At 38.0% G+C, this 27,119-nt stretch overlaps 3 protein-coding genes across 10 annotated transcripts in view; 2 read left to right on the plus strand and 1 right to left on the minus strand.

Annotated features, from left to right (window-relative positions):
* The window catches only part of LOC113051853 (myotubularin-related protein 13-like), a 135,585-nt gene extending 134,012 nt beyond the window's left edge, over positions 1-1,573 (minus strand). For 4 of the 5 annotated variants that reach the window (XM_026215996.1, XM_026215999.1, XM_026215997.1 and 1 more), the window contains exon 1: positions 1,404-1,572. In XM_026215996.1, coding sequence (XP_026071781.1) covers positions 1,404-1,458 — 55 coding nt within the window. In that variant the 5' untranslated portion in view covers positions 1,459-1,572. Of the gene's footprint in view, positions 1-1,403 lie in introns of all 5 variants that reach the window. The other variant, XM_026215998.1, reaches the window with a different exon arrangement.
* Positions 1,574-3,830: 2,257 nt separating this feature from the next.
* On the plus strand, positions 3,831-6,137 carry adma (adrenomedullin a). The gene is made up of 4 exons (XM_026216000.1): positions 3,831-3,936; positions 4,409-4,513; positions 4,610-4,723; positions 4,869-6,137. Exons 2-4 carry the CDS (start codon positions 4,422-4,424, stop codon positions 5,176-5,178), a joined length of 516 nt encoding a protein of 171 aa, XP_026071785.1. The 5' UTR covers positions 3,831-3,936; positions 4,409-4,421; the 3' UTR covers positions 5,179-6,137.
* A 1,793-nt stretch (positions 6,138-7,930) lies between these two features.
* On the plus strand, positions 7,931-25,205 carry ampd3a (adenosine monophosphate deaminase 3a). 4 transcript variants are annotated; one of them, XM_026216001.1, is made up of 16 exons: positions 7,931-8,019; positions 8,326-8,403; positions 16,223-16,445; positions 16,953-17,130; positions 17,275-17,440; positions 17,829-18,048; positions 18,147-18,276; positions 18,356-18,550; positions 18,646-18,777; positions 20,609-20,772; positions 20,853-20,979; positions 21,552-21,715; positions 23,054-23,174; positions 23,734-23,907; positions 24,312-24,422; positions 24,504-25,205. In XM_026216001.1, exons 2-16 carry the CDS (start codon positions 8,343-8,345, stop codon positions 24,672-24,674), a joined length of 2,337 nt encoding a protein of 778 aa, XP_026071786.1. In that variant the 5' UTR covers positions 7,931-8,019; positions 8,326-8,342; the 3' UTR covers positions 24,675-25,205. The 4 variants fall into 4 exon arrangements, with proteins under 4 accessions (XP_026071786.1, XP_026071788.1, XP_026071790.1 ...); XM_026216003.1 differs by having other exon boundaries at positions 7,958-8,019; positions 8,280-8,403; XM_026216005.1 differs by lacking the exons at positions 7,931-8,019; positions 8,326-8,403 and adding an exon at positions 14,242-14,405.
* The last annotated feature ends 1,914 nt before the right edge of the window (positions 25,206-27,119 follow it).

Consider the following 27,119-nt stretch of genomic DNA (forward strand, 5'->3'; position numbering starts at 1 on the left):
AGTATAGCAGACTACTTAAATAAATTGCATATTATAAGTAAGCATTAGTGAGATATTTAAATGTTTAGATTTATGATCAAAGCTCTTATGTTTTTAATGTGGGGGACAAGACATATAATGCAATGAAAAGATAGATGGACAAAATCATTCCTCAAAAGACTGGTGGACCGTATTTGAACTTATATTTGAACATGATTTTTCAAAGACATATTGGATAATCAAGTTCCATGATAATCGTGTAATAGCATATTAATTACAATATAAAAGCTAGCTTACTTTTTTTATAATGCCCTACACCCATAAAGGCGGACATATTTAGAATTGTGGTAAAAGGTATGAACTATGAATCAGATGACAGAAAGCATGTAGTAGATGGAGTAAAACCGGTTTTTCTCCTGTTGACAGTTTAGAGGCCACAGCCATTCGTGTATCAAATATCATGCAGTAGAATTTTTAAAATGTGTTTTTGTTACTTGTTCTGTCAACACTATATGACACTTCTTTTTAATCAAAGCTCGGAATGAAAAGACGTGCAAGAATGTGTCATTTCCCTCACTACAAGAGTTTTAAAAACAACTATATCCTGTGACAGTTCAAGAGTTAAATGAGTGTAATAAGTGCTAGTGAACAACATCACTTTGTTTTGTGCGCTTTCCAGGTGACCTGTTGCTTATTTCGGCATCTGTGCATGTAAACGTGATCATGTGCTGTGATTCAGAGCGCGTGGAGCGCCTGTAGACTCCACACGGTTGCGCACAGCTCGAGAAAGTCCTGTTTCCCCTGCATCCGCTTTCCACAACACAGGAAGAGCTCTCCGGTAGATCCTTATGAAAGCACACACATACAGAGAAAGAGAGAGCACCGGATCGCTCTCTACTGATCCAAACCTCACGGCTAAATGTGGAAATCAATGCGCGCTTAAATTGCCATTTAAAGATCGATGCGTGTGTGGCTTGGAAACATAGTAACAAGCAACCGCGTGAGTCACTTACCGCGCTGTTTACATGTACACGCGACAAATACAGTAGGTGTGCTGAGATTTACTCAGTGAATGGTGCTAAAACACTCATTTATCAAATAAAAAAATATATTATGTAGCATGTCATCACAAAAAAACATGAGCGGTGTTGTACACACACTTTAAGCACTGGCAAAAGGACCACAGCAGCGTTCTTTTAAACCTCCCACAACCAAACACAAGCACGCACTGCTTAGTTCTTAAGCACAATCAGCAACTGCCAGTGTTGTTCCCTTCTAAAACCAACACATACAGATTCCATTCAGAGTGAAATCCATCTGCTAATCCCTTGAACCACAGCAGCAGTGATATTGCTTGTTGCTAACGGCCTAAACAAATCACAGCACTCCTCCACACACACAAACACACACACACCGCAACTTACCAGACTTGTCCTGGTCGTATCCCACCACTATGAAGTAATCAGCCAGTCTAGCCATGGTTTCCTCTTTTGGCGAAATCCTCCAGCACTATTCAGCATTTTTCTTTCTTCAAAAGCACAGCCATGTTTGACACAGAGGGAGCCAGTGCGCGTGCGTTGACTCGCGTGCCTGGGCGTGGGTCCGGCACTGACCTGCACGAGCGATCATAAACATACTAACTACACACTATCATACTGTGGAATAATTTTCCTTGACGTGAATAATGTAATATTATAATAATGCAAAATTAATTTATTTACTGTTTATTTATTAATTTAGTCTTAATGTGGAATATGCAAAAGTATGACGAGCACTGAAGCGTTATGCCCTTAGATTATTTTGTGTGTGTGTGAGATGCCACAGTATTTTAAATGTATATGTAAAAGTTTCAAAATAATATTTTATAATATATGTAGTAATAATTATAAACACAGTTGCCCTCTACAACTCTATTATATTATTATTATTATTATTTATTTCAGGTGGGAGATGTATTCCTGATACATAATCTAGATACTCTGGACCAGAGTATCATACATCATCTGGTAAGAAAAAAGTAATAACAGCTGTGATTAAAAGGGGAACACATGGACCATATAAAATCTCATTTATGCAGAATAGAACAGGAAAGTTTATATTAGAAAGTATGAGACTAAATGTTCATATAATGCACCATAAAAAAGTTTTAAACACTATCCCACTCTAAAGAGACCCTCACAAAAAAATAGAATTAAAATTTTATTACATTTATGTGTTTTTGTAATTCACCATCCAGTTCTCACTGAAAAACTTAAATAATCATTTCAAATGATTGATTTATATTCTTTATTCTTATTAAGAATAAACTGTTTTTCCATGTGAAGTGCCTAAAACCCAGTTCACCTTTCTAAAACAATCAGCAATATGATAAAAATTAGCTATGTTCAACAAATTTCTTATTAAATAATAATGATCTTCAGAATAAACTATTCTAATATAGTTCTTTAGCTTATCTGTACAACAATACATTGATGCATAACCTTTACAAAAATAATGCTTTGTGATGATACTTTGCTATATGAATGCTACTTTGATATATAAGATGTTACGGGTTGATTGCCATATGCAATTATTATTGTAATTTAGTAATATTGTATTTAACAAGGTAATACCATGGTTTGTTCAGACTATTCTACATGATCACTCTAAAACAACTAAAGTTTGAAATCAGGGTGTTACGTGACTCATTGTTAACTGTAGCATTCCTAGGCATGTACTGTAACACACAGGTAGACCTACGTCCTACCTGCATCTCAAGGTTCCTTCAACATAATTCATTAAATATCAACAATCCTTTGTGATGGCTAGGATATGTTGATTTAGCAAACAATATTGACCATATTTGGACTGAGAAGCAAACAACTGGATGGTGTCAGTGTGTGGATGTTGTGCAATCTTTGACTTCCCATATAAGGTAAAACAGGGTTGCACAGTAATTAACATGAGCTAATGACATTTTGTTGGCTGTTCTATGAAAAACGACACAAATTAATTTTAGAATTTATTTTACCGGAAGAATTCAATTTAATCTAGTCTAAAGTAAGGGGGAAAACTAGGTCAAGGTCATTGGGCATTCTCCCAAAAATTTGAATGTATCCATGTTTACTTATCTAGAAATAGAGAGTCTTACCTCTTACATAGAAAATCTGATGAGTGTAACTCAAAGGCACTTTAAAAGTCTTTTATCAGCTGTCAATTAGAAAGTAAACACTATCACTTTCAGCTTAATCAATATAAGTGTAATGGCCCTTTCTAATACTGTTATAATCATTACATTTTTCTTTCGATATCATAATAAATGAATAAATAAATAGTCTCTTTGTACTGTTATATAAAACTTTTCTGTTTTACATGTGATCTTTTTGGGCTATTAAAATTATTTTCTTTAATAAATAATGTTATTCTATTCTATTCTATTCTATTCTATTCTATTCTATTCTATTCTATTAATCCAGATTGATTGCTCTGGCCATTATTTTTATGCAGAATATAACTTTTATGTCAAGTTAAAGATTTTTGTCTTTGTCTGACAGATAACAGTTGTACCCCCAGGCAACATCCAGGGTAAAAAATCATGAGCAATGTCATATAAGAAACTACATTCATCGTAACATTGGGATTTTTCAAAACAGTCAAAGAATTCCCCAGACTGGTTATTATTTCCGGAAACAATCGATTAAGTAATTTCAGCAATAACCATCAATATCTCCAGTTTCGTTTTCTTATTCTCTTTCATGTTCTAATTGAGGTTGTCATAGAGAGGAAATGCTGGGATGAGAGAGCGTGTTCGATATGCTCCTCCCATCTCCCTGCAGTAGGCTATAAATGCACTTACGCCTGCTGTGGAGAGTCAGACTATTAGTAGAGTATCACCGCTGCAACAACATTAACTGTTAGCGCCTCTGGATTACTTTCTACACGGACTTCTGAAACCATCCCAAGAGTACTTCAACACAGGTATGCATTTTTAAAGGAAGCTTATATATTTCTGTTAGCTACTCAGTGTCTATTCTTTTAGGGTCAAGGCTCATATGCATAGGTTGTCTGTAGTTATATAATAAACTGAGCCCCGGTTTTGCATCTATAAACCAGGGAACTTGCAAAAACTTAATCTCATTTGAAAATAAGTTGCTGAAGGCGTTAAAGCCACTGTGTTTTGTAAAAACCCACTGTTTTGTACATCATTTTCCCTTTTACTGCTTATCGGTGACCTGAAGCATAGTTGCAAGTTTACTTATTCATAGAAAGTGCGACCTCAGTTTGACATTGTAAATAAATGCATGATGAATGTAAATAGCGTGGATTTTGGACTCTTGTGCAAGCGTGAGCAAAGCATGGTTGGCACAGAGTAGGAGAGTTGCATGCAGGTTTCAGCTGCTTCCTTTCAAAGTGGATATCTAACCGATGAATCATTTGCTTTTTCCTTCAGGATTTCAGTCACGATGCAACTGATTCTGAAGTCTTTCTTCTGCTGCTGCCTTCTGGCCACCTTTGCTCCTGGTGTGGATGGAGCAAAAAATGACCTGAAAAGAAGGTAAGCTTATGTGTTGATCTGATTTAGGATTTTAAGTCAGGTTTGGAACTGGTGGAAAAGTTTCTAATGAACAGGTTTTCTCTTCTTGATACTTAGTGTCCGGCTGCAGAGATCAAGAAGGGATTTGAGCCTTGCTGCACTGAGGACTTTAGACAACAGCCTGTTTGTCAGACCGGTTGATGTCAAAGACAACTTAAGGCCACATTCCAGGTAAGAATTACCAAATGAAAATGATGTCATTGTTTTTTCTAAGTTAAATGTGGTTTCACATGGTTGGAGGAACATTAAACTAAAAGCAATTGCTCAGGATCTCCAGGCAGGCATTAATGTCATCTTCCCTTGTCTGCCTTTCCAGCACTGACATCAGCATAAGGACAAAACGTTCCAAGAACTCCATCAACCAGTCCAGGAGAGCGGGCTGCTCATTGGGCACCTGCACGGTGCATGTGCTGGCACACCGTCTCCATGATCTCAACAACAAGCTCAAGATCGGGAATGCGCCCGCTGACAAGATCAATCCCTACGGGTACGGCCGGCGGCGAAGGTCCGTTCCAGAGAAAGTAATGACACTGCGACAGGAGGGCAGCAGGCTGCAGACGGTGTGGAGCAGCTCAAACTCTCAATCACAGCTGCACAAGCTGGAAGCACTGCTCAGACGGACGTGAGCGCACGGGGTGGGAGCGTTCGGGGACGCTGCGACAGAGGCTCGCCGGCCAACTATGAAATTCTAGAAATGCCTCGGACTCCTGCCAAGAGTCCTCCAGCGCATTCTTTTCCAAGCACAGGGGCTGGAAGAGCAATCTTGCCTTCTGAATGCTGTCCTCGGAAGAGAAATCAGGAAAGAGAAGTGCAGAAACAACAACAGCAGCTGTTGAAAATAAGGGTGGGATGAAGATGGAGAAACTGTATAAGTGTGCCTTGGATATGAGCAAGAGCTCATTGCACTGAATTGGACTGGCCTCAGGGAAAAGCTGAACCTCCTCTCCTGGGACAGATTGACTGTCCTGCTGGTGAACCAGTCGGTGGGATTACAGCCCCTAGTTTAGCTGTTCCTGTCCAGAGACTGTGTCAGAAAGTCTTTGGACTTCAAGCCGATTCAACAGGGAAAGATTCATGAATCTAGAAAGGAATACACAGATAGACTTTTAAAATTCCGATGAAGGTGTTTCTAATTCGGAATCACATTTTTGGACACTGTAAGCAGGATGAATGCTTTTGATTTTATGAACTGTCTGTGCCAGTCCAAAAGGATTGTATTCTACCTTACTTGAACATTGTTGTTGCTATAATTCGTATAGAAATATGTGCAATCTATTTCATTTTTTTTTTATTGCAAGTATATGTATATTTGAAAAAAAAAATATGGTCAAAGATATTACTATTTAATTGTTTTATATTACTTTATACTACTTACAGAGCTATTTTTGTACAGGAAAAACATAAGGGCATTGAAGGTAGCGTTATATCTATTATTCATTTATGTCAGTGATGTCTCAAGCTGTGGTATAGGATAACTTTTTATGCAATTATATATTTGTAAATGGGATCTATTTTATTTGTGTGTTTCTGTGTGAAATTAATTAATGTTGTCATTCAATAAACTTTTGCATACAGTTAAAGCTGACGTCTTCTGTTCCTCGTCTGTTTGTTCCACAGGAAGTGAAGGTAGTAAAAGAAAAGTGACTCTCTATTGTTCCTCGTCCGGATTGCCGAGTGGACAGATGATTAGCACCTGGTCTGGGTTAATACATGTTAAAGGCCCTGGGGTGCCCGGGGAAAGGGGTGCCAAGCGCATTCCTTCTTTCCATTTTCCATACCCACTCACTTCATAGAAAATGGGTTATCTGCATTTGAAGGGGAACGGGCCAGGACTGTGTTTAATGGGACCTCTGCAGGGGGTGGGTTTGTGGGATGTAGAGCAGAGGTGAGGGGCGCTCCATACGACATTCCACTTAAACACATCATTTTCATTCCTGCCTTAATGAGATGGAACTTCCGAAATGCACTTTTTACTGTTGCACTCATATAACCCAAATATAAACGGACCACATGATGCTAATCACAAATGAACACATATACAATGTCAGAAAAAACACTAATAGTCTTCCACTAATTCTCCATTGAATACAGGATGAAAAGGTAGATGTTTCTGATGCTGCTTTCAATAAATAAACGGTTTACTCCAAAGCTGCTTTGTTTTTGTTTTTTTGTGTTTAAGTGGCAAATAATCTTAATTATTTAGAGTGGTACTCAAAAAGGCCGGAAGGTTTGACACATTCAGAAAATTCCAGAGAGTTTAAATAAACAGCCAATGCCCACAACAGCAACTTACAGATAGGATGATGTTTATGCTTTTCCATTTTTCATCTATCTGAACGAAAACGATACTGTTACTATGGTTTACTCACCAGGCGAACACAATATCTGTCTTTACAAGGGAAAAATAGGCACTTTGGGCTATTTGTAACTTGTAATTTTGGTGGAAATACCTGAAACCCCAACCAAAGCAAATTTACTTGTTTTTTTTAAATGTGCATTTGAATAAGGAATTAAGGCTTTTTCATAGTAGTCAGACACTCTCAACTAGAATTTGCACCTTGCAGCTAAAAATAAAGGATTAATTCAGTCAAGCGTCCTCCTCATATCGTATTTTAATGCTATGGCTCCATCTTGTGGTGACCATTATTGAAGTTATCATTAATTTGCCAATAATTTCCAAATGTTTTCTGGGACTGATGCCATCTGCCTCACTCATCGTCAGCTTATAAATCTTCACTCCTGTCAGGACCAGCAATCAACACAATGATTCATTTATACTTCGGAGCATACATATATTCAGATTTCTTTCTTTTTGTTTGGTTAGTTTACTAACCAAATCTATTACTCCCAAAGTTTAAAGAGTTGGTTTTGGTGCACTTTGAATTTCAATGGCCAACTACCTCCCACATATTCAAATGCAAGCATTTTGCTAGTCCCAACAAGATTTTTTTTCTGTCTTGTTTACATATATTTTTTCTTGGAAAATAATGTGCTGTTAAATAATAAATAATAATAATTACCATTGTTTGATATTATGTTATCCAATGGCATCCATATTTTTCCGAGTTTCCAAATACTTATTGTGGCCACAGTGCCTTCTTGTTCGAGAACACATGGACACATCTCCACAAGGGGGCAATAATGAATAATAACAGAGTAAGAAAAAATATAGTATTTTTTTAAAATCTCTTTAAACTAACGTCTACTTGAATAATGATAAACATCAGTGAAAAATAATAATAATAATAATTGTATAAGCCTGTATTTTGACTCTAGGTGACAAACGGACTCTGCTCCTTTCTCTCTTTGCTCAGTGAATTCCATGTGCCATATCTCATACATCACTGGGGGGCAGGATTGAGAGGTTTTTTTTTCTGCTTTCATTTCTTTCCTTGGAGAACTTCATGGGTTTATAATTGCAGTGCAGCTGCAGAGAGGACACAGAGTTCTGTAAGATCCGAGGCTAGGTAAGTGCTTCAATAAGATTAATAATATCTAGAATATTATGAATAAATGCATACCTTTCTTTCTCTTGATGCAGTACATACCATTGTCAAATACCTTAAAAGTTTTGTTTATAATGATGATACATTTAGTAGCTTTGTGTTTGTTTAATGTTACCCTTTTTCAGCAATTCTAATGAACAGTTATAAGTATATGCCTCTTATTCAACAAGACATCAAATCTGTAAGAAATACCCACAGATTATTTTTTTCCTTTGCTCTAGTCTTATCCTGGTACTGCACATGCTACTGTGTCTTCTCTTTCTCCAGGCCTGAGCACACAGGAAATGATGCGGAGACTCCAGACGCCCATAGTGAAGCAGCTCTCCAGCCCATGTTTGGGAAAGGGTGAGCGCTTATGATCTGTCTCTCCCTATCCTGCAGCAAGAAATGGTCTAATGTCAATTTTAATATCAGTCTTTTTCAAATGCCTTTTTTTTTATTGCAGCACATTTTTTTTTTTTTCAATCATTGAATTTTTCCCTGCAGAAATGTTTCTGATTCCTACCAGAAGGGGGCAACCAGGAATGCTATCCTGGGCCCTTAAAAGGGAGACATTGCAGAAACATTTACATTTGCTAATTTAGCAAATGGCTCTATCCAAAGGAATGCAAGGGCAAAATCCACCTTAAAGAGACAGAAACATGGGAAGTGCTGCAATACAAACACCAATTCTAGTACAGGCAGAAGATGCAGGAATGAAATAGTAGATGCCAATTAAATACATTTTGTTTGTTGACTAATAAGGGTACTAAGATTCTTATGTACATCCCTGTCATGGTCTGTCTCATGCTCATTCCCTTAGGAAATGTGTGTTGCCACACTAAAGCTTGAATCTCATGAAGTTTTCATAGTGCACAGCATAAATAGGCAATTTTTGATCAACAGGAATGTTGAACTGAAAACTTTAAAGAGTTTAATTTCTTGACAATTAAATGTGTTATATAGCCCACCGAATCATTCTCAGACTTAGAGGGTTAGTTTACCCAAAAATGAAAATTAGCCCATAAATGACTACGTAGGTGTATATGACTTTCTACTTTCAGATGTATTCAGTCGGAGCATAGTCTTAGATCTTTCAAGCTGTTTCATGGCACTTCAGGTGTTTCATGCATCAGTCCAAAAGAAGTTAAATAAAAATCGCCCATCCATTAAAAAAAAGTGTCTCATGCAGCTCCGGGGGTTGAACAAAGTCCTTTAGTGAATCGATTAATTTTTGTAAGAAAAATATCCATATTCAAAACATAATAATCACTTGAATCTAGCTTGTGCTCTAAAGCAGTTCCGGGAGGTCGACATATGAGTTCAGCTTTGCGTATGCGCTGCTCAAGAAGAGCCGAAAGTGGAAATGCAGGGGAGAGATCAAAACAAAAAAATGGTCACGAATTTGAAGTACAAAACAAGGATTTGTAAAGAAGAATATCAGAGGATTTTGATATAAGCCAAGAAGAGACTTGGGAAACTTTGCTTCATTTACTCCTGTTAACAAACGCTGGTTTTCACGAGACTGTGCATGTGCAAAACTGACCTCATACGTCATTTCCCCGGAACTGCTTCTGTGTACAACTGTTGGCACAAGCTACATTAAAGTGAATATCATGTTTTGAATATGGATTTTTTTTTTTTACAAAAACGCATCGATTCACTACAGGAGGCTTTTGAGAGCCATGCAAGAAACTTTTTTAAATGGATTGGCGATTTTTATTTATCTTCTTTTGGAATGATGCATGCAACACCCGCTGAGTGGCAATATCAATCAATCAATCAATCAATCACCTTTATTTATATAGTGCTTTAAACAAAATACATTGCGCCAAAGCACTGAACAACATTCATTTGGAAAACGGTGTCTCAATAATGCAAAATGATAGTTAAAGGCAGTTCATCATTGAATTCAGTTATGTAATCTCTGTTCAGTTGAAATAGTGTCTGTTTTAATTTGCAATCAAGTCAATGATATCGCTGTAGATGAAGTGACCCCAACTAAGCAAGCCAGAGGCGACAGCGGCAAGGAACCGAAACTCCATCGGTGACAGAATGGAGAAAAAAACCTTGGGAGAAACCAGGCTCAGTTGGGGGGCCAGTTCTCCTCTGACCAGATGAAACCAGTAGTTCAATTCCAGGCTGCAGCAAAGTCAGATTGTGCAGAAGAATCATCTGTTTCCTGTGGTCTTGTCCTGGTGGTCCTCTGAGACAAGGTCTTTACAGGGGATCTGTATCTGGGGCTCTAGTTGTCCTGGTCTCCGCTGTCTTTCAGGGCAGTAGAGGTCCTTTCTAGGTGCTGATCCACCATCTGGTCTGGATACGTACTGGATCCGGGTGACTGCAGTGACCCTCTGATCTGGACACAGACTGGATCTGGTGGCCACGGTGACCTCGGAACAAGAGAGAAACAGACAAATATTAGCGTAGATGCCATTCTTCTAATGATGTAGAAAGTACGGTGTTATGTGAAGTGTTCCGGTTCCAGTTTACCTAATTAATGCAGCCTAAAAATCCTTTAACGGATTTGGATATTAAAAGCATATTAGTATGTTATGTGTATGCCAGGTTAAAGAGATGGGTCTTTAATCTAGATTTAAACTGCAAGAGTGTGTCTGCCTCCCGAACAATGTTAGGTAGGTTATTCCAGAGTTTAGGCACCAAATAGGAAAAGGATCTGCCGCCCGCAGTTGATTTTGATATTATAGGTATTATCAAATTGCCTGAGTTTTGAGAACGTAGCGGACGTAGAGGAGTATAATGTAAAAGGAGCTCATTCAAATACTGAGGTGCTAAACCATTCAGGGCTTTATAAGTAATAAGCAATATTTTAAAATCTATACGATGTTTGATAGGGAGCCAGTGCAGTGTGGACAGGACCGGGCTAATATGGTCATACTTCCTGGTTCTAGTAAGAACTCTTGCTGCTGCATTTTGGACTAGCTGTAGTTTGTTTACCAAGCGTGCAGAACAACCACCCAATAAAGCATTACAATAGTCTAACCTTGAAGTCATAAATGCATGGATTAACATTTCTGCATTTGACATTGAGAGCATAGGCCGTAATTTAGATATATTTTTGAGATGGAAAAATGCAGTTTTACAAATGCTAGAAACGTGGCTTTCTAAGGAAAGATTGCGATCAAGTAGCACACCTAGGTTCCTAACTGATGACGAAGAATTGACAGAGCAACCATCAAGTCTTAGACAGTGTTCTAGGTTATTACAAGTAGAGTTTTAAGCCCTATGATTAACACCTCTGCTTTTTCTGAATTTAGCAGTAAGAAATTACTCGTCATCCAATTTTTTATATCGACTATGCATTCCATTAGTTTTTCAAATTGGTGTGTTTCACCGGGCTGCAAGGAAATATAGAGCTGCGTATCATCAGCATAACAGTGAAAGCTAACACCATGTTTCCTGATGATATCTCCCAAGGGTAACATATAAAGCGTGAAGAGTAGCGGCCCTAGAACTGAGCCTTGAGGTACTCCATATTGCACTTGTGATCGATATGATACATCTTCATTCACTGCTACGAACTGATGGCGGTCATATAAGTACGATTTAAACCATGCTAATGCACTTCCACTGATGCCAACAAAGTGTTCAAGTCTATGCAAAAGAATGTTGTGGTCAATTGTGTCAAACGCAGCACTAAGATCCAATAAAACTAATAGAGAGATACACCCACGATCAGATGATAAGAGCAGATCATTTGTAACTCTAAGGAGAGCAGTTTCAGTACTATGATACGGTCTAAATCCTGACTGGAAATCCTCACATATACCATTTTTCTCTAAGAAGGAATATAATTGTGAGGATACCACCTTTTCTAGTATCTTGGACAGAAAAGGGAGATTCGAGATTGGTCTATAATTAACTAGTTCTCTGGGGTCAAGTTGTGGCTTTTTTATGAGAGGCTTAATAACAGCCAGTTTGAAGGTTTTGGGGACATATCCTAATGACAATGAGGAATTAATAATAGTCAGAAGAGGACCTATAACTTCTGGAAGCACCTCTTTTAAGAGCTTAGATGGTATAGGGTCTAACATACATGTTGTAAGTTTAGATGATTTAACAAGTTTATACAATTCTTCCTCTCCTATAGTAGAGAATGAGTGGAACTGTTCCTCAGGGGGTCTATAGTGCACTGTCTGATGCGAAACTGTAGCTGACGGCTGAATGGTTGCATTTTTATCTCTAATAGTATCGATTTTAGAAGTAAAGTAGTTCATAAAGTCATTACTGCTGTGGTGTTGGGAAATGTCAACACTTGTTGAGGCTTTATTTTTCGTTAATTTAGCCACTGTATTGAATAAATACCTGGGGTTATGTTTGTTTTCTTCTAAAAGAGAAGAAAAGTAATCAGATCTAGCAGTTTTTAATGCTTTTCTGTAGGATATGCTACTTTCCCGCCAAGCAATACGAAATACCTCTAGTTTTGTTTTCCTCCAGCTGCGCTCCATTTTTCGGGCTGCTCTCTTTAGGGTGCGAGTATGCTCATTATACCATGGTGTCAAACTGTTTTCCTTAACCTTTCTTAAGCGTAAAGGAGCAACTGTATTTAAAGTGCTAGAAAAGAGAGAGTCCATAGTTTCTGTTACATCATCAAGTTGTTCTGAGGTTTTGGATATGCTAAGGAATTCGGATACATCAGGAAGATAACTTAAAAAGCAGTCTTTTGTGGTAGAAGTGATGGTTCTTCGATACTTGTAACAAGAAGTAGAATTTACAATTTTGGCTATATGAAGTTTACACAGAACTAAATAATGATCTGAGATATCATCACTTGGCTGAATAATTTCAACACTATCAACATCAATTCCATGTGACAGTATTAAATCTAGAGTATGATTTCGACAATGAGTAGGTCCTGAAACGTGTTGTCTAACACCAATAGAGTTCAGAATGTCTATAAATGCTGATCCCAATGCATCTTTTTCATTATCGACATGGATATTAAAATCACCAACTATTAAGACTATAAACAGCTTGCATAAAGCAAAGACAATTTTTTATGTAACTCCAACTGGATTCTCCTGAAAGAAGATCGTCATATACACCTAGGATTACTTAAGGGTGAACTAACCCTTTAATGCTGAATGGAACCACTTGTGAAACTATCAGAAGAGACCTATTTCTTAGCACAAAAGAGAACAGTAATACAAGAGAAATACCAACTCATTGTTTTAATTGTGAAAAAGAACAAAGAACAAAGAAATTAAAAAACAATGGCAAAGTGTAACAAAGTCCCTGAAGCCTTCATTTTAAGGTGTAATTTAATGATGAGTCTGTTTTTTTTTTGTTTTTGTTTTTTGCTAGAAAAAGAGCAGAACAAATACTAAGCAAGTGTCTCAGAGCTGGCAACAGCTATGAAAAGAGAATCAGTCTGCAAAAGTGACATGCGTAGTTGTTGTCCACAGTGGAACTACATACTGTAGTGCACATTAATGCTGAGTACTGTTGATCTATATATTTTATATACAATTACATATACATAGACTTATATGTTTACATCTGCATATGCATAAACAATTTCTCATATGGGAGGCAGCAATTTTAGCAGAATTTCAAGAGTAAAAGAGGGTAGCGCAGAATATGGAGAACGAAATGCACCTACAGAAAAGTAGAAAAAAAATAAAGATTAAGAACTGCCATTATTTATGATTAAAACTTAATGGTGTCTTTTTTTCTATGTTTAAATATTTTAAATGACTATCCGATTGACATTACAACCTGATATAAATTATCAGTTTGCAGTTACATTGTACACAGGGCCTTTCGATGGTGAAGCACCTCTTAGCCATCAAATAGAGCCATAGGTGCAAGAAAACAGAGTGATATTCATTCATTATTTACACAGGCATTTAAAGCCTCAATGAAGAAAGGCATTCAAAGAAACTTGCACAGCTTATATTACAGATCATGGCTCAGTAGCTTCGGTTTAGCTTCTATAATAATCAACCAAGCCATTAAGACCGGCCTGTACTACATTAATCTCCCATAAACCTTTGCACCACACAGACCCTCAAATCCCTCAGTCACATAATCCAGAGCTCCCTCTGATCGATATGAGGAAGAGAAAATGAGATGGGGAGATATTCAAGCTGCACCTTATTTCCAGCCCGACAAATCCACTTCCAGTTCCTCCCCCTGCCCTGTCCAAGCAGCCTGTAATAATACCCAGCACATCACTAGGATTGTGAGGCATCCACGTGACCTGTCTCCAAGTTTCAGGTCAGGCTGATAGGCGCACTAGATCTGAGAAAGAGAGTTGGATAGGTTTCGCTGTTGGAGCTCCAGTCGGATAAGTTATTAGATAAAAACAGCTGTTACGGGAATATAAAAGACAACAGTCAGATCAGGTAAACCTACTTTCCCTTTGTCCCCTCACACTGAGATTTTATAGTTTGCTATCCATATCTGAGTATGAGTGTGTGTGTTTGTGTGTGTGCGTGCAGTGGATCATGCAGTGTTCTTCAAATAATCACTGTGTCTAAGATGACAAAGGGTGAGATGGTTTGTTTATTCTATGGTTTCAAATGGATGTGATACAAATAGATGCTGGGCATGCTCCCATGCTCTGGGACAACATGGCTCAACCCTTTCTGTCAACACCCAGTTTAAGCTCCGAAGCAACCAACAGGTATCAGTTTCAGGGGTGATTACCTCGGGACTTTCAGTGACATGATGCCCCATGCAGACCCATGATAATGGCCAGTAGGACTGTTTATCTGTGGCTGAAATGATACATGCCTAACGCAAGGTCGGAGCTGAGATTAGAGCTGTTCTCGAGTGGGGGGGTGGGGGGTGCTTATTTGGCCACAGGTTTTCGTTTATGTGGACAGTTGGGTTTCAGAGATCAGCTCAGGGATTTATGGGCTGGATTTTAAGGGGTAGTGAGGGAGTAAATCCCAAAGAGTTGAGAAACCCGCGTTTGTATGTATGCATGAGATGGGCTGGGAGGATTAAGCAAGGTCCTGTATGTGAGCGGTTCTCTGAAGGCTTCGGGGTCACTTTTTGTTGACAGGCGGTTGTGACATTTAAAGGATTAGTAGCTCTGTGGATGTGAGGCTTTCAACCTCTTAAAATAGAGATAGAGAGAGAGAGGCACTCAAGAAAACAAAACCGTAGTCAGACAACAGCAGTTTCTCAGAGTGTGACTGGACAAGGCCACCAAACACATGCACATGCAAACATATACCCAGTAAAACCTTCGAAGTGTGAACGCTAAGAACAGCCGAAGCCAAGATGGCGGTGACGGGGGCTGAAGGTAAGAATGGCAGCGGCCGTTCAGCTGTGCATGTCAGGACACCACAGACAGTATTATACTGTACTCATTTCAGAATCAGTCAATATTTTCAGACAGGTCTTGTAGGTATAATGGTAGTGTAGAAGGACTTCCTTGTCTTCGTTGACGCGTTTGAGTGCAGTGATCCTAAGCAAAGTTTGGGGTGGAAATAGACGAATTGGTGAATCGAAACAAAAAGAGTAGGACGTAAGCTAAAGTCCTTGCTTTGAATCAGCATTCTTTTTTGGACAGACTCTGATTTGTGTGTTATCGTGAATAAATTGTAGTTTGTGATCTTGTGGGAGGAGTGATCATGATTAAATATTTATGGCAGTTTTATATATCAGTCAACAGAGCTAGATGGAATATGTTCCAGTTTTGTGCTAGATATCTACTGACTTGTTCTCAGATGTCTACGGTACCTATGGTAGCACACCTGGCAACAGTCAGTATGACGGGCACAATCTCTACTTTATATAGGAGGAATGGTTTAAAAGAATGGAAAACTTGACAAATGGATATGGTTCTTGCCAAGGATAGCATCTGAGGTGACCACTATGGACCATGTTCCTAACTGTTCAGGGAGAAGTCACACCCAGGGCTTAGACACTTGATCTGTCCTCGCACAAACATAACTAGTTTATAGGGCAGTGTGTCTGCAGCTGTGCATTGGCCTAGTGACTGACTCTGTAGGCCTGAATCAATGGCCTGGGAATGCACATGGCATCCCAAGACTATTTACAGCAAGCGTGTTGAAATGAGCCATGATACATGCATCAAAGTTACCCTGTTGTTTTGAGCAGTGACAACTTCTGTAAACTCTCGAAAGGTGACTTCATGAACACAACAGCTTAATGTTACTAAAATATGTTTACATTTCCCCCTATACAGACATGCCACGGCAGTTCCCAAAGATTGCTCTGAGTGATGTGGATGAGGAAGTTCGTCTGCTGGCAGAGAAAGTGTATGCCTCAGCACTGAAGGAAGAGGACACAAAAGATGCCCTCTCCATGTACACTGTCCCAGAGGACTGTCCAATAGGCTTGCAGGAAGCCAGACAGAGGGAGCTACTCAGAGAGCTGGCTGAGCAACAGTCAGAGGAAAGAGCCAAACGGTCAGCATCAATTAGTTCTTCAGTGCAGATTGCTGTCATTAGCTTCCCCTTGCTTGAAACACCAGGTCCTACCAGTCTATGGTGGACAAGCTGGTCTTTGGAACATGGTAGCTGGTAAGCTGTTGGCCCAAAGTGGTCTTTTACCAGCTTGACCAATATGGTCTACATAGGTGAAACCAGGTCCACCAACTGGTCAACTATGTAGACCAGAGTGTTTTTCCAATCCTGCTTCTAGTAAGTCAAAATCCGGCATAATTCTGTTATAACCTGCCACTGCTTACCTCTGTAAAACAGTGACCCTCAAGGGTTAGAAACCCTTGATCTAGAACAGCTTGGACCGGTTAATAACCTTAATGACCACTTTGGACCACCTTGAAAACATGCCAAACCAGCTACCATCAGAAGCTGGATTTTGTTGGATTTTCCAGCAGAAAAATTAAGGATATGTAAAAAATGCTTAATGAATATATTATTACATTTATTACATTAAATTTTTATCCTTTGTAGGAAGAAGAGTTTTAAGATGATTCGATCTCAATCCATGTCGCTGCAAATCCCTTTAATTACGGAGAATGTCATGGGGGTGGTGACGCCCCTTATTTCCCCTTCCTCTACCTGTTCCTCCATCTCACAAAATTTCCCAGAGTATCAAAGAGTCACCATAAGTGGAGACTACTGTGCTGGGGTGTGTAATATTAGAATTTACAATCAAGCAACTTTCTCTACTTCCTGTTATAATTTGTTAAAAGTTCAACCTCCAAAGGCACTTTTAAAAAATTACCATGTTTTAACAATAATGTTTTGTCTTACAATCACTGTGCTCTTACAGATAACAGTTGAGGACTATGAGCAGGCAGCTAGAAGTCTGCTAAAAGCTCTTTTTATTCGAGAAAAATACTCAAAACTGGCATATCACAGATTCCCATGGACCACTGCAAAGTTTCTACGTAATGCAGCAAATGAAATGTGGACAGAAGAATATGAAATCCTTCCAGGTACATCTGTATTCGCTTAGGGTTCATAACCAGACACGACATGGAGATCATGTTCTTTTTCTAGGTTTATTTTGGGGTCTAAAAACATTTTTGTTTACAAAAAATCAGAATAAGTTTGCTTGATGTTCTGCTTTAGTCCCTGCCTAAAGTTCATTCCCAAGACATCAATGTTGAACTAATTTTAGAAGACTTAAGTTAACATTAGTTATTTGTAGCTCGACTGAGGAATGATTCTTTCCCCTCTGATGGGAAAACCAGCATTTTTTTTGCTGGTCACCAGCAAGTGATACTTACCTGTCACTGCTGTCTTCTTACTAGCTTGACCAATAAAATTTTTTTGGTCAACCAGCTTTACTTACTTTTTTTTAAATTCTTCTGCTCTCCAAAGATATCTGTCCCTGCCCTGGTGAAGGACAGGACCCTTACAGCATGGAGAATATTCCAGACAACCTCAATTATCAGATGAAGATGAAGGATGGCATTATTTATGTATATGAAAACACTGAAGCTCTGAGTATGAACAAACCACGCTGTCTGCCTTATCCAGACCTAGAAACATTTGCCATTGACATGAGTCATGTGCTCGCCATGATTGCTGATGGGCCTACGTAAGTCTCCAACCAATATCACCACAGAAGTCAACAATTCTCCTTATCTACATATACTGTAATTCTGAGATCTAAAGCATTATTTCTTCTTTCAACAGTAAGACCTACTGTCATAGACGACTAAATTTCCTTGGGTCAAAGTTTTACCTACATGAAATGCTCAACGAAATGGCGGAACTAAAAGAACTCAAGGGTGTTCCTCATAGAGATTTCTACAATGTCAGAAAGGTATAATTTGGAACACTCATCAGTATATGCAAATGTAATTTCCCCTGCTGTCTAAATGTACATAAATGATAACTTACAGGTAGACACACATATCCATGCAGCAGCATGTATGAACCAAAAACACCTGCTTAGTTTCATTCAAACAACCTATAAAACTGATGCAGAGAGAGTCGTCCTGGAGAAGGCAGGGCTTAAACTCACTCTCCAACAGGTGTTCAACAACCTGAATATGGACCCTTATGACCTTACTGTAGACTCCTTAGATGTTCATGCTGTAAGTAATGTCTGATCTATATATTATATATGTTACAGCCCAAAGATATGCTGATGGCTTGTACAGTATGCTTCATGTTTGTAATGTAATTACAGGGCAGACAAACCTTCCATCGCTTTGACAAATTCAACTCCAAGTACAATCCAGTAGGAGCAAATGAGCTACGGGAAATCTACTTGAAGACTGACAATTACATTGAAGGGGAGTATTTTGCCCGCTTGATCAAGGTACAGTAATTTTGTCATAACAAGTGTAGGTGTAGGTTCGGTTGGTAGGGATAAGTCAAATTATAGAAATGCACCATGTTTTCACCTACATAGATGTTATTATTACAGACATTAATGCATTTTTATGTACTAATTTCATATATCAGTGAAGAAGCAACATAAATAATGTTTTTTTATTTGTTTTTTTATAATGTCTTTTTGTCTCAGAAACAGTCTACATATCAACTACTGTACTGGTGAACAATAGTTTATATGTTGAGGGTAAATGTAAAGTTCAGCTAACTTGACACTTACTTTGTTTATTTTATAACTTTTTTTAAATTTAAAGGCGATTTAATTGAATTTAAATATGCCCATTTAACAAAAGTTTATTTAACTCTTCAGGGCCTACATGAAATGTCTGTAACATACTGTAAGAACATAAAAACCTTCATGGTCAACGGAAGAAGGATGTGGGAACCGGCGGACATTTAAATAAAACTTTACTTACAAAATAAACACAAAACAGCCCCTCGCGGATGACTGCCACGCACAAACAAAACCAAAACAGAAAATAAAACTCAGGCCTGGTTTTTAACTCTTTAACTTCTTATTCTTCCGCAGCTCCTCCGTGGGAGTTGAGCCCAGTGGCGCAGGTGTCGCTCATTTCCAATTACTCCACCGGCCTTGACCCATTCCCATGGCCCCGTCCTACTCGTCACAAATACTTTGGTTACAATTCCGAAATTTTAGCCATTTCAGTGCATGTCTATTTAAATGATAATGAGCTAACGCTCACCCCATCCGCGAGGCTTCGACAAAAGAGGAATATGAAGATACCCATATATGGTTTGGAGGTGGTCTTATTCCAATAGCTAGCTATCAACGTAGTAGTCTCAGCCTCAGATGTCACGCCCACAGACCCTTTGGAGTGTCAAAGTCGTCATTGGATTTGTTAAATTTTACAGCATTTCCACGAGACGTGTGTTGCATTCTTTAACATTCTGCCTGGAAAAAAAAATACCGTGGAGCTTAACCCCATCACGAAAGAAGAAAGCCATAGTGTTTAAAACTGTGACAACGAGTGATTATCAGGATCAAATAAACGCTGGATTTTCAAAAGTATGTCAAATATTTAAAGTTCGTGGCATTGAATCCTTAAAATATGTCAGAGTTTTACACACTGGTCTGTTATTGTGACGACATTTCCACGCCCCAAAACATGATGCTGAATGAAACTAACCGTGATTGGTTGTTTGACATGTCAGTCAAATGGCCTCATGGGCGGGCCATGGCCAATGAAATCTGCCTTGAATAATTCACTGGTGCATTCAAGTCTTCCTAGGAAGTCCATATTTACAAGTTGACAAGACGTAATTATGATGTCAAGTGCGTTAAAGTAACTTTGGCGATTTAACTTTTCTACCTAAAATTCAATGATTTTTTTAAACTCTACATCTACAAAATTATGAATATAGAATGTGCATAATTGTGTTTTTGCTTTTATGTTATAATTCAATTTATATTGAAGATGATCTAAACTGATATATTCTATGGTAATTATACAATAATATAATATTTTGTATATGTAACTTTTAAAGTTTTATTGTACATGACAAAAAGTCATTTTATTCATTTCAACAAATTTATCTTCAATACAAACTTCAAATTTACCTTTATTTCTATGGTCCGACATGTTTTCTCACTGTCACACCCCCAACTCGTAAACTCAGGGCTTAAAGGAAATTCAGAGTTTCCCACTCGTGATAATAACTTTGTTGTTAAAAATAAAAGAGCTTAAAAAAGTGCACATTCCTGTATGCCCTTTAAGAGTCCTCTTTAACTCCGTCAGGAAGTAGCACATGACCTAGAGGAGAGTAAGTATCAGCATGCCGAACCACGACTGTCCATCTATGGACGTTGCCCCGAGGAGTGGGAAAGTCTCTCCCATTGGTTTATTCAGCACAAAGTGTACTCTCCAAACATGCGCTGGATTATTCAGGTGCCCAGAATATAGTAAGTAGCTTCATTAATTCCACATTTTCAGAAAGTATTAATTTCTTGTTTTACAATGGTCTTATGCTTATTTCTTCCAGTGACATTTTCAAGTCACGTAAGTTGATTCCTAATTTTGCCAAGATGCTTGAGAACATTTTCCTTCCTCTGTTTGAGGCTACAGTGAATCCTCAGAAGCACAAAGAGCTCCATGTATTTCTGAAATATGTAAGTTTTGAATCAGTGTCCTTCATGTAACACTCATGGAAATATTTTAAATGCCACATGGTCAGACGCAAAGTATGTGGAAACTCCCTTTTAATAAACAAGTTTGAATATTAAATCTTAAATGTTTATAGCATATTATAACATTCTTGAAACCTGTGTGCTTTCAACATTTTAAACAGTTCAGGGTCAATCCTTCCCTGCTCCAGTATGAATAACATGACTAGTCTGCACAAAGACCAGACCTGAACCCCACTCAACATATTTAAGGATTATTTAAAATGACAAAGGCAAGTCAGGCCCCATTAGCAAACGCCTGACCTCTGACCAATGCTTGACCTCACTAATTCTCTTGTGTCTGCTTCCGCAAATCCCTGCTTCCATGTCCATGCACATTTAGTGGAAACCTTCCCAGAAGAATGGAAACTGGTGTCCACATTCTTTTTTCCATGTTGTTTACGTTATATTTTTTTTGTTTTAGTTACTTCATGAATAATGACAGTTATTCCAATTTTAGAACATTATTTGACAGCATGCACTTCAGATCAGACAAAAACTCTCCCCCCATTTGTTAGGTGACTGGATTTGACAGTGTGGATGACGAATCCAAACATAGCGATCACATGTTCTCTTATAAGAGCCCCAAGCCTGAGCAATGGACAACAGATGACAACCCTCCCTACAGCTACTACCTCTTCCACATGTACGCCAACATCATGGTGCTCAACAACCTCAGGAAGTATGTGCTCCATTACATCTGTTCCACACACTAACTGGAAAATTCCATTAGTTGAAGAGAGAGGCTACATTTCCCATAACAATAGGACAAATGTTTGCACTGACGGAAGACGTAAACAGAGATTACTTTAATATTTGCAAAAAAGATCTTCCACTATACCCCTAGGCTTTCATAAACCTCGAATAAGTACTGGAAGCCATTTTAGTAGAAAAGGTTTCTAATTGCATGTGTTAGTGTTTCACAATGCACCAGGACATCTATAAATACCACTGTATCAGTAATACACACATACTGGGTTACAGCTGAGATACTGTTTAAGCCTGTGGAATACTGTTAGTAGAACAAACTGACATCACCTTTCCACTTTATAATGATGGATTAAGGGTCAGTATCCCGGGGCCTCTGAATGCATTGAAGAGGTATAAATGTATTTACACAGGAATTACAGTAAAAGTTTCAGATAGACTCAATAGTGTGCTTTATTTGGTGACATCTTAATGCACTGGCTTGACTAAATAAAACAAAACCAATGACATAAAAGGAAGACATTTTAGGGGATCCTTGAATAACAACTGCAAGTAAATATATATATATATATATATATATATATATATATATATATATTAGTGTATACAAGTATTAAACCATAGGATTTTTACCATGTCCCTCTGGCGACCCAATTAAAAAATCCACGCTAGAGGTTGTGAGTTGAGATTGTAGATGTTACATATAGAAAGACAAAAAGCACTTGAACATATGTCAGTGACTTTTATCACAGTGTGAAATTGAAATAAGAAATGCCATCTATTTTGCCATCTGAAGCACTAAAGTCAGTTCCTCCAGGATTTTGCGATTTTGCAAAATCAAGTAGCTTGCATATTTGTCTTTATATACAATTCTGTACTTTCAGCAAAGCAGGGTTATGAATATTTATATGCTGGTGTCACAACTGCCTTGTAGGTTAGAGACAAGGACCCCACATTCAGTAATAATGTACAAAAATAATACAGTCTCTAACTTTAATTGCATAAAAACATCATGATTATTGGTGCGTTTTCACTGTAATCAATGAAATCTCCACAACTTTTGAAAACAGCCACAGCTAAATCATTCATTTTAGGCCACAAAAATCAGAAGTCTTGGTGGGAATGAAAAGTGCCCCTCAAATGCATTTTGTCTCTTTATTAGTATATAGTATATTCACTCTTGTAACTGCAACTTTGTCTTTTCATTTGTTCTAATTTCTTGTTATTTGGATATTATATCTGCAATAAAAGAAGATGTATAGTTTTCATGTTGGTTGTTACAGTTTGTATATGTATGTATGTGTTTTCACAGAGAACGTGGTCTTAGTACCTTCCAGTTCCGTCCACACTGTGGAGAAGCTGGTTCTATCACACACTTGGTTTCAGCTTTCCTCACTGCAGACAACATCTCGCATGGCTTAAACCTGAAAAAGGTTAGAAGTAGAAGATAAGTCCAAACCCTTCAAAACTAGGAAAATTGGGCAGTATGCTTTTGAAATTTAGTTCAAGTTTTGATCTTATGATCAAACTGAACAAGCCATCTAATGTAACACATATGTGACCCTGGACCACAAAACCAGTTTTAAGTAGCTGGAGTATATTTGTAGCAATAGTCAAAAATACACTGTACGGGTCAAAATTATCAATTTTCTTTTATGCGAAAATATACAGTATACATATTTTTATATAAGGTAAGATCATGTTCCATGAAGATTTTTTGTAAATTAACTAATGTAAATATATTAAACCTTAAGTTTTTATTAGTAATATGCATTGCTGGGAACTTCATTTGGACAAATTTAAAGGCAAATTTCTCAATAATATATATATATATTTTCGATTTTCAAATAGTTGTATCTTGGCCGAATATTGTCCGGTCCTAACAAACCATACATCAATGGAATGCTTATTTATTCAGCTTTGGAAAAACGTGAGACTTATGACTGGTTTTGTGGTCCAGGGTCACATACAGAATGTTTGCTTTTTTTCCAGAGTCCAGTGCTGCAGTACCTGTATTATCTTGCCCAAGTGCCCATTGCCATGTCCCCACTGAGTAACAACAGTCTGTTCCTGGAATACTCCAAGAACCCACTGCGAGAGTTTCTACACAAAGGCCTGTGTGTGTCGCTCTCCACTGATGATCCCATGCAGTTCCACTACACCAAGGTCAGACTTACAGCTAGACTACAATTTCCTAAATTTACCTGAAGTAGGCTACCCCCTAAAATTATGGAACTCAATAATGGATTTAATACCAGTAAAGTCTTCCCGTTTAATTAAACTTTAGACAAAATATTTTCATCAGATATATACCTGTAAAGTTCATCAAAAAAACTTATTAAGAGCAATTGAGATGTAACTGTTTCTCATGGTGACGTAAGGTATTTTAAACATTTGCAGGGGGCTAGTCAGATGATTTTATTGCTGTCCAAATCCGTGTGTTTTTCACCAACATTTCTAAAAACTCCCAGACGATTTACCTCGTGTTTTTTGGCAAACACCAAAAACCACCCCCCAAAAATTACATGCTTTTTCAATACAGCAATATTGTGATTATTGTACTACTGCAGGAGGCTTTAATGGAGGAGTATGCTATTGCAGCCCAACTGTGGAAGCTGAGCACATGTGACGTGTGTGAGATCGCAAGGAACAGCGTCCTGCAGAGTGGCCTTTCCCATGAAGTAGTGCACATGCTCAGTTCATAACATTGGGTAAATATTTATTCAGCACAGCACTCAAGCCTCTTTGCCATTTTTTCCCAGGAGAAGAAGCATTTCCTTGGGGTCAATTACCTGAGAGATGGACCAGAGGGGAATGACATTCGGCGAACAAATGTAGCCCAGATCCGCATGGCCTACAGATACGAGACACTGTGTAATGAACTCAGCTTCCTCGTAGATGCTGTAAAGTCAGAGGTCGTTGGGTCACAGTAGCTGTCCCATGCAACTCTGCTAAGCCCTGTGTGCCCATATATGCATGATTGCTATTTTTATATACTGTAGGAATGGATGCACAGGGACCCAAATGTTATGTAGTTTTTATCTAGTCTCTCTATGCTTCTCAGATTTCTAATACCCAGCCTTCTCATAAACACTGTTGTCTGCCTATGCAATGACTTGAAATGGGCGTTTCAAAAAGGGTTTGGCATGCTTGACATTACATTACATGGGCAGTGTCTCCCTCCTGTGGAACTGTATCCTCAAAACATTTGTGTGCAGCAGAAATAGGCAGACACAGAGATAAATGTCTGGAACATTCCGCCGTTGCTCTGCTGAACATACAAAGAAGAACTCCTGCAGGATTAGCTTAGGTATGTATAACAGAGTCAAAATTTTGGTTTAGGGTCGGAGCTGTGGTTTGTCAGGTAGAGCATCATTTGTCATAATTTCCTGTCCATTCTCCACTGTCCTTTCAGTAATAGAAAAACTTTAATAAACAGAACAAGGGATTCTGAAAACATCGAACATGGTTGCAGTTTTAATGTTTAATGTTTGCAAAAAGAGAAAAAATACACATTGTTTGAATTAATTTCTTTGAGAATAGTTCAATGTGAGAAACACTGGTTACATTTATTTGATGGAGTGCCTGTACTGTATGTTTTTCTGAGGCCCGCATGTTTATTCTTTGAATTAACTTAGAAAAAATCTAAATGTAGCTTTGACCCAGTTAATTATTTTCTTTTTTTATGGTTCATGTGTAAAATAATTTTGTAAGTGGCTAAAAAAGTAATTTAGGAAATAAGTTATCTCTGTTTTTGTGTGCTTTTCATTAATGTCCTACTTTGTCATGTAATCTTTTTCTGCACATCAATTCCATACTCTTAACCCTTTACGACAAAACCAGGCATAAGGATACATTTTTCAAAATTGAGATTTATACACCATATCAAAGTTAAATAAATAAGGAAAATATTTGGCAGAGAAACAACTATTTTAATATCTGGAACCTGAAAAAAATAAATAAAAATATTGAGAAAAATCACCTTTAAATTTATTATCATTTAAAGTTATCTTGGAGAAGTAATGTGTGTAATTCGCAACATCTAACTACTGGGGTGCCTCAGGGCTCATATCTTGGACCACTTCTATTGTCTGTCTACATGGCATCATTAGGTTCTGACATTCAGAAACATGGCTTTTCATACCACTGCTATGCTGATGACAGTGGCTACTCGCATCTCAGCTTGTCTAACAGACATTTCTAGCTGGATGAAGGACCATCACCTTCAGCTCAACTTTGCCAAGACAGAACTGCTTGTAGTTCCACCAAGCCCATCATTCCATTATACCAGAAGCCTTGGAGTTATGTCCTGCAGATTTGCTTTATTCAACATCAGAAGATCATGCCCTTTCTTTCTGAACATGCTGCACAACTCCTTGTTCAAGCTCTTGTTCTTTCCAGGCTTGACTATTGCAATGCCCTCTTGGCAGGTCTCCTAGCCAGTTCTATCAAACCTTTACAATTAATCCAGAAAGCGGCAGCAATATTCATTTTTACTGAGCCAAAGAGAATACATTTCACACATCTGTTTATCAATTTGCACTGGCTACCAATAGCTGCTCGCATAAAATTCAAGTCATTGATGTTTGCCTACAAAACTACCACTGGCTCTGCACCCATTTACCTAAATTCATTACTTCAGACTTATGTGCCCTCTAGAAACTTGCGTTCTGCAAGTGAACGTCGCTTGATTGTGCCATCCCAATTAAGCACAATCAAGAAGTCACTTTTACGGACTTTTAAATTAAATGTTCCCTCCTGGTGGAATGACCTTCCCCAACTCAATCCGAGCTGCTGAGTCCTTAGCCATCTTCCAGAAACGGCTTAAAACACATCTCTTCCATCTTCCATCCTCTAACATTAGCACTCACTATTCTAATTCAATTCTTTAAAAAAAAAACAATTTCATTTATTATACAATTAACAAAAGCAAAAATAGACCTCTAACACTAGCTTGCTCTATTCCTTTTCTATTCTATCTGTTTTCTTTTATTTATTATATTATTTAAAAGCCCTCGCTATGTGTACTGCATTAAGCTAATTGAGACTTGTTGTAGCACCTATATATCATTTCTCTCTTGTTGATTTTGATTGCTTCCATTGTCCTCATTTGTAAGTCACTTTGGATAAAAGCGTATGCTAAATGACAAAATGTTAATGTAAATGTAAAGGTTTCCAAATGAAGTTCTTAGCCATGCATATCACAAATCAAAAAGTAGGACATTTACAAAAATGTCTTCATGGAACATAATCTTTACTTAACGTCCTAATGATGTTTTTGCATAAAAGAAAAATCAATAATTTTGACCCATACAATTTATTTTTTGCTATGTTATGCGACACATATTCTTTCCATAACGTGAAGGAACTTCATTTTA

Source organism: Carassius auratus, chromosome 32, assembly GCF_003368295.1.
Source record: "Carassius auratus strain Wakin chromosome 32, ASM336829v1, whole genome shotgun sequence".
Lineage (NCBI taxonomy): Eukaryota > Metazoa > Chordata > Actinopteri > Cypriniformes > Cyprinidae > Carassius > Carassius auratus.